Here is an 8342-nt window from a genome sequence, read left to right on the forward strand (position 1 = left end):
ACTCTCAACCACTGCGCCACCAGGGAAGCCCTATCCCACTTTTAAAAGAACGTATGAGACACAATTGCAATCATACATACTCCATCTCCAAGGGAGAATGGATGTATTCTTGTCATGGTATATTGACCTAAAGTTTTCTGCTTGAAGTTACCCAGATTCTGAACCTGTTTATAGAACGTATACTTGAGGAATGGTGAGAATTAGAAGAGTCCACAGTCCTTGAGGTTTTCTTTGATGATAATATCTGTAACTGCATCAAATACAAATTTGACATTCTGGGTGTCTGTGGCACAGGTCATGTGACTGTAGATTTCTTTGACATCTTTTCTCATGTTGAGGTCAAGGAATTGACTCTTGATATAATTCCCTGCATCCTCATAAGAGTTGTTCCCTGGTTTTCCAGAAAAATAGTGAAGTGGGATAAATTAACCCTTCTTAGTTGCTCACTTTTTAAGTGACTCAATCCTCGAAATGTTGTATTAGCTGCAGTTGGGGGCCTATTTTTAGAGGGAGGGCGCTCTCCTTTATTGCACTCCAGTGTTTCCCACTTGAGTTGAGCAAAGAAATTGAGGAGAGAGGTGTCTATGTCTCCACCTTGGTTTCTGGCAGTTATCATCTGAACAGTCGGTGGGTCTACTGAATCTAATGTCTGCTCTATTCCGGAGACATCTGAATTTAAACCTCTAACTGAATGCTCAAGTTTCTCGGGTTAGACATCCAAATATCACTTGGACATTATAAAGCTCATAAGAGGAACTGAATATTAAAGGGATAAGGGATCATCAACTTGGCAAAGCAGAGGAGTTACACTTACTACTCCTTAAAGACAAGTTCCTTTATGTCTCCTTGGTATAGGAAATGAGGCAGCCACCTGTCATTACTATGAAAGAATTGTCTCCAGCCCCTGGCACTTACCATCATACTCTGGAAAACAAATGCTGAGATGGACTTTCTTGATTTTTTCCTCAAAGAGGTCCTTCTTGTTGAGAAAGAGGACAATGGAAGTAGCCGCAAAGAACTTGTGGTTGCATATACTGTTGAACAGGTACAGTGACTCATGCATACGATTCTAGTAAGAGGAAACACCATCAGAGATAACAGGTTGGGCTTATGGGATATCTGTCTACTTGCTGTTCTTGCTCCCCTTGAAGAAACCAGTGTTCCAAATGTAAAAGGAAAGATAGGGAACAGCTTATCTCTTTTTTAGTGTGGTAGAGTAGAGCCAAAGAGATCTGACTTCCTTCTAATCCTCTTTATATCACAACTGTATGATTTGAGGGAAAGTACTGAGCTTTTCTGAGTCTCAGTTTCCCTCTCTCAGGATTATTATGAAAGTCAGATGAGATCATGTATGTATAGTGTCCATGATAGTAGGTGGTGTACAGTAAATGTTATGCAGATCTTTGGCAACCAGGGCACAGCTTAGGACTTTGATATCCTTAAGGGCTGCTGATTCAGGGTTGAAACTGGGCCCAAGTTAACATGTCCACATACATCTCCAGGATGATTTTGATAGGCTTCTGTTATAAAGTCCCAGATCTCAGTTCAGGCAGGAACATAATAGGGATTATTTGGCCCTTGTGCCAAATGGTAAGGGCTAAAGAATTTCCCAATGCCACAGCACAAGCACTTCTGCCTTATTTCCTTCTCTGATTGCCACTTTCAATAAGTGAGAAGTAGTGCTGTAATCTGCAGAGTCCAGAGGTTACCCAGTGCCCCAAACCAGCCTATTGTTAGGGAGTAGACCTTTAGGGTCTTGAAGTGCACTATTAGCTGACTTGGGCTCAATCTTTTCACCTAATAAAGAAAACTAATTAGTAGCCTTTTCTCATTGCTAATCCTCCTATAAAAACCCTTTAAGACCTTCTAGACTTCAAGGTTAAAGATGGAAGAGATCTTGGGAAATGAATGGCCCTCTAAGACATTTTGGCTAGAAGATATTCAGAGTGCACTAATGTGAACCTAAACTACTAAGGAGAAGGGAGAAGAACTGGAGCAGGGAATAGGATAGAAGCTTTGTCTTCTATCAGTAAACTGTGGGCCTCTGTTTATAGAACAGATGCATATGTAAAATTGACGTTTTCCATGCCTTTGACATGCCCTGTCTTAAACTTGGAAGGTACCTGGATGGGCTGACACTGTTCCTGCAGAGCTCCTGTCTTGTAAAACACAGGCTCAAGAGGACCACCCTCAGGTAGTTCTCCAGCTGCCAATTTAAGTGGCATGTGAGAAAACTGGTTTGCCAGTCTCTCTCTAGTCCTGTTGACACTGAGTATGTATTTAGGCTTCCAAGTGAGGTTAGTGTGCAACCCCTCTATCATGTTGCATAAAGATACACATCGTATGTTGTTCTTAATGCTCTATCATTTTCATCTCCTATCCTTTACTTCCATAGGCAGCCTGGGAGACTACTAAGTGTGACTCCTTTGCATTGCCAAGTTAATGATCACTTATTCCTTTAATACTCAGTTTGTCTTATGAGATTTTTGATGTCCCAAGTAGTACTTGGATGTCTAATCGGAGACCAAGCTCTCAGTAAATCTGGAGCTCTAAAGTGCTAACCTAGAACCTGCAGAAGAAGAGGTTTTTCTAGAATTATTTGCCTGAGACATTGGTCTGCTAGAAGACTGCTAGACTGTTAATGTTAGCTGAAATCACCCAAGTTGGGGTAATGGAGTGACACAAAGTTTAGAGGAAGGGTCACAGGGGAATTATCTATCAAAGCTGCTTGGTGCAAAGGTCACTCACCACTTCGTCATCTTCCACCAGCACCATATCATAGGCACTGAGGGCTGCACAGAAAATGATGCAGGTGACTCCCTCAAAGCAGTGGATCCACTTCTTTCTCTCTGATCTCTGCCCTCCCACATCAAACATCCTGAGAGAAGAAACACCTGTTTTCAAACGTATACCCAATGTGTGACCCACATGCACTTGGTGTTTACCCCACAGAGGTGGCAACTTTGGCGCCAGTTAGCAGTAAGATGGGAAGTGGAAAGGAAAGGGGGAGAAGGAGGAGGAAGTCAGACTGGGCTTTTGTGTAAGCCAAGAAGCATACCTACGTCCCTTTTTGGGTATCTGACATGCTCCCAGGGAACCATGTACTCACCTGAAGTTCAAGTCTTTGACACAAAACCTGGTCTCAATGATGCCTGTGGTTTTGACTCTGGATCGTAGCACATCTTGCTCATTAGGGAGGTAGTCAGGGGCTGTAATTCGGTCTAATTGATTCAGGTAGCTGGAAAAAAGCGATTGGCATTGATAATATTAAATTTTCCACAGCCAAAGTCAAGAAAGGTGAAGGGCTTTACCCAAAGGCATATAGCTAACTTAGTGATAGAACCAGCCTAGAATTCATATTGTTAAATCTAGGAGTCTTTTCCTTCAAACCCTCTTGTGTCCTTACAAAAGGAAGTATGGGATGGGCTGAGGGACAGGCCCATTTGAGGCAGAGGTTCTGTCCCATTTAAGTCAAGTCAGATAACTTTTCCTTCTGCTTCACCTGACTACAAGTTTTCTAGACCCTTGAATGAGACTTGGTGGTTTAAATGGGTGCCAAAATTCCATCAAGAAGCAGGAGTATATTAAAAGAGATTTTAGAAATACATGAGATGTGAACCAGTGCAATGCATGGACCTTGTTTATATCCTGAATCAAGTTGAAGAGAAAACATTTGAGATAATTGGGGAAACTTGAATGAACACTGACTTGGATATTTGATGACATTAAGGAATTATTAAATATTTAGATATAATTATGTGATTCTTTTTTTTTAAAGAATATTTTTTAGAGATAACATAGTGAAATTTTTAGGATGAAATGATATATCTGGAGTTTACTTCAAAATATTCCAGTGGGGAATGGAGATAAAATGGAACAAGCGTGGCCATCGGTTGGTAACAGTTGAAGCCAGGTGATTGATTGTATTATTCTGCTTTTGTATTTGTTTGATAGTTACCATTAAAAAGTAAAAAAAAAAACATGTGAAGTGAGAGGACTGAGAGAAAGAGGGAGGGCAAATTAACTATATGCCAGACATTTTCACATTTAAATTCTCATTTAACCTCATAAACCTTCAAGTTTCATATCCCATTTTACAGATGAAGGAAAAATCCAGAAGAGTTAAATAACTTGTCCAGGACAAGAGGCATTGTGGTATATTGTAAAAAAACATTCAACTTTGTGGACAAATAGACCTGGATTTAAATCCAGCCTCTGCCATTTATCTATATGACTTTGGGCAAGTTAATTTACTTCTCTGAACTTCAGGTTTTCCATCTGTAAATAGGACTAATAAAAAATACTATCTACCATAAAGGCATATTGTGCAGATTAAATGAAAAGGTGTACCTAATGCACTGAGCAGTGCCTAGGCCTGAGTAAGTGAGTGAGTGCTCCAGGGATATTAAATGATAACTTTATTATAAGATTAGGTGATAAAACAGGGGCTAAACCCAGGTCTATTTGACTCTGAAGCTCATGCCCATCTATGATATCATGCTGTTTGAGGTAGGATTGATAAACTCTGTGTACCTTATCTTTTGGGGACCAACTTTGCAAAGTTAGTGCTCTCTAATCCCTGACCAACTTTCTTTGGTTTGCCCTGGCAGTTTGTGTCCTGTGCTCTGGCACTTTGACATAAGATGCTATGGGTGAAGGAGATTTTCATTTTAGGCTAGTGGCTTAAGTAGAGCCTGTGTTGCCAGCTAGAAATTTCAGCCCTGAGAGGGTCATGATGAATCATGCCTCCTAGGAGAATGCGTGGCAGAGCTGCAGGGCTGTATTAGTGTTCATGATTCTGAAAGGAGAGGCTACGTGTTTGATTTAAGAAGGCAGGAGCTGAGGGCTGTTAAACAGAGCACCTCTATTTTGAATTTTGAGTCTTCAGCTTTGTAGGTTGCAGTGAACCAGTGTAAGCAATACAGAGTGGTGGGAACTGTGGCAAATGTCCCAATATAAAGGCATTAAATTCAAAGCATAGTAAAACACTGCTCAAGCCTAATAAGACAGGCATGCAGCCTGAATTCAGTCCTTGGGTCTCCAGCTGTCAGTGCCTAAAATTTTCGGCTCGCTGTGATTTCTCCTAGAAGGTTGCTGACGCCTCATCCCACCCCCTCCCCAATCAGGGTCTTACTAGGATGCCGAGTCATTGAGCTGGTACTCTGCAGCTCTATCAAAGCAGGCTTGCACCCCACTATCCTTCCACAACTTCTTGATGACCTCCACCAGCTCAGGAGGCATAGTGCCCTCCTCAATGGAGTCAGCCAGGTTGTTGAGCCGTCGCCCATCATCCTGTAAGGCAGAAACCAGGAAGAGAATTACACGGGAATAATGGCTTTCCAGGAGGCTTTTGGGAATTCTGCTGAAAGGAAAGCATTTTGCATTGCAACCAAAGCCTAAGGTGGAGATGGTGTCCAGCAAAGATTCTAAATAAACACTGATTAATTTTTGAGGGTGCTTCTGAGATGCAGAGGGTGGCAATATATCCAGTCCTGGGATGCCTAGTGGATAACAGAGGTCCCAGGGGCTTCCTCTGTGGTGTTTCCATCTTCCATCCTTAGTCCAAAAGTGAGTGTCCTGCCACTACATGTGGGTGCTCTGCTGCAGGGAGATTGGAAGTTTAAAGACCAGATTGACCATGAAATGGACAAGACGATAGACAGGAACCTATCACCTTTGTTTTTTCAATGATTCAAATCTAGGAAAAGGACAATACTGGAACTAGGAATTTGGCTTATGAAAGTTCCACAGCCAGGGCAAAGAACCTGAGGGGAACAATTTAGATGGTAAAATAAGACCAAAAGGCAGAGGAAGCTGAGCAGATTTTTTTTTTAATGAACATTTATTATAAAGGTAGGAATTGCATGCTTTGCTAGGACTGAAGTAAAAAAAAAGCTCAGCAAGTGGGGTTTTAGTTACATAAACTTTTTTCTGACCCATGTTTCCTCATAGCTCATTGGCCACTGGCCTGTTCACCTCGTTAGCTTTTCCTCCCACCCTTAACCACATAGCGTTAACCACATACCACACAGCTTGCTTCAGCAAAGTCAATGCCCAGTGTGGGCATGGCCCGGATGATAGCCAGGATGGAATGTAGCACATTCCCATAGATGATGGCCTTGTACTCCAGGCATTCTTCTGGTGAATAGCCATCCTGATGAATGATCCTGCAAGGAGGAGACACCCAGCCCTTCGTTGGACCTGAGTAACCAGACCTAAGGGATTGGGACTCTGGGAGGATTTAAAGGGTCATAAGAACCCAATCTCTCTATTCTTACTGCTGTCCCGAAGTGGAGAGTGAGGGACATGGGGCATGCAGATGAGGGACGTTGGGAATAAGATCCTTTATATCCTTTACATCTGGGTTCCTTAAGAACCCAGATAAAGAGCCCTTTATCCTCCATGCTTCCACTGGCTCTACTGACTTCTTCACCCTACCTCAGTCCTTAGGGGCTTTGTTCCTACTCACTTCATCTGTTTGACGATAGTGCTCTTTCCTGACTCCCCAGCACCTGCAGGGAGAAATGCTTATGCTTCAGATTTCCACCGGCTCTCCCCACCCCTCCAGTAGATGGCCCGTGAGAAGTCTAAGCCACTGCTCGCTTGGGAGCCTTGTTAGGGGAGAACACATAGGGATGATTATTGCCCTGATTTCTGCCAGCTTTGAGCTCAGGCCATTTGATCTGGAATTGGAGGAGAGTTTCTCAACCTCTGCATTATTGACACTTCGGGCTGGATGGTTTTTTTCTGTGGAGGGCTGTCCTGTGCATTGTAGGGTGTTTAGCAGCACTGGCAGAGGCCAGTAGCACTCCAATCTTCCAGCTGTGACGACCAAAAATGTTCCCGACATTTCCAAGTGTCTTGGGGTGGGGGTGGGGGTGTACAAGATCTCGTTGAGAACCACTGATAGCTTCAGGGGAACTCCTTTAACACGTTTCTACTCTGCCTGTTTTTACTCAGGAGAGTGATCTTGGGGTGGGATTGGAGAAAGCTGGATCACCTCACTGAAATACTATTTTTTCGTTATCTTACTGTTTCCATTATTGACTAAAATGTTCTTAGATCATCATTCACACCCCACTCTCCCTCTATCAAAGACCCGCATACCCTTCAGCTCTCTCCCCCACTCTATACTATCCCTGATGCCTTAAACATCCCCCGCCCCCCCACTTATCCTGTGCTTGGTCCCTCTAAGCTTCTTATCCTGAATGTAGAAGAAAGCTGCTTAGGCTTAAAAGATCTCTCAGGGGCCTTGCCATCTCTTTCCCCTCTGTAGCCTCCTGGGCTCCTTGGAGTCTGCTTACAGAGATGTGCTCTTTAGTGTGTCCTTAGGGCCATGCCACAGATCAGCTGAGGGAAGGGAGGTGCCTTAGTTTGGGGCCCTAGTTCCCAGGCTCCTCATGGGTTTGGAAACCCAGCCCAGCCAGCCAGTCTTCTGCTATAAAGATCCTACCTGCTCCAGCTTGCCTACTTCTGTACTACCATTGGGGTTTTTTCCTAAGCCAGCTGTCCCAAACTCTATTGTTTTGGCTCTGTTTACGGGCATGATCAATTTCTGACCGACTGAGGTGCTTTTATTTTTTCAGCACAAACCTGTGATCTGCTTAGGAGCTCATCAAGCTGATGATCCTCCCATCTGGCAGGGGCTTTAGAGGCAGCTGCTGAATAGAAAGCCAGGAAAGGACTTCTCTAAAGACTCCATCCCTCCCCACTTCTCGTATTTTTACAAATTTTTTTTACTGAAAGCAAGGAGAAGGAACCAGTATACTTGGTAAGAACCATTAGGCCTATCCTTGGGACTACGTGACGCTGATTATATGGTAGGACTTCTGAGTGCACTGTCCTTTTCTGAGTCCTTGACTCAGAGTTTCTGTTTGTAGATTCAGTAAGTGTCTGCAAGCCTAGAGTTCATGATATTTGCTAAGTTGTTAGGTGTTAGGTTTGGTTAAATCTGGAGATGGGTGGGTGCATCCTGGCCCTCACACTATTCCTGGTTCAAGGAAGAGCAGAACAGTTCCAGAGTAACTTTGGCATTCTGCATCTCGTTGGGGTGGATGTGTTCAGCCCTAGAGCTCCTGATCCCCTAGCCTGAGACTGGATTGGGAGAAGAAAAATGACCTTCCATCCCTCCTCCCCACACAGTGGGCTAGAAACCACCTACCATCCAGGATAAGCAGGAAGGAGCAGTACCTTCTTCTCTGGCTCATCTAACCATCTCGCTCACCCAGCAATAGCAGCTTGACGGTCTTGGCTTCCTTGTCAGCATCCTCCTGCAGCTTCTTTTCTAGCTCTTTGGACCTCTTGGCCAGTTCTTTGTCCTCAGCGCTGGCTCCACTCCCCAT

The 8342-nt window shown here is 43.7% G+C and overlaps 1 protein-coding gene across 1 annotated transcript; it reads right to left on the bottom strand.

The window, feature by feature from the left end:
- Positions 1–200: 200 nt before the first annotated feature.
- Positions 201–8342, bottom strand: GNAT2 (G protein subunit alpha transducin 2; the record flags this gene model as incomplete). Its single annotated transcript, XM_079696304.1, has 8 exons — positions 201–391; positions 916–1069; positions 2749–2878; positions 3110–3238; positions 5135–5292; positions 6026–6167; positions 6470–6512; positions 8225–8342. 8 exons carry the CDS (start codon positions 8340–8342, stop codon positions 201–203), a joined length of 1065 nt encoding a protein of 354 aa, XP_079552430.1.

The sequence above is a fragment of the Hyperoodon ampullatus genome, assembly GCF_949752795.1.
Source record: "Hyperoodon ampullatus genome assembly, chromosome: 2".
In the NCBI taxonomy this organism is placed as follows: Eukaryota; Metazoa; Chordata; class Mammalia; order Artiodactyla; family Ziphiidae; genus Hyperoodon; species Hyperoodon ampullatus.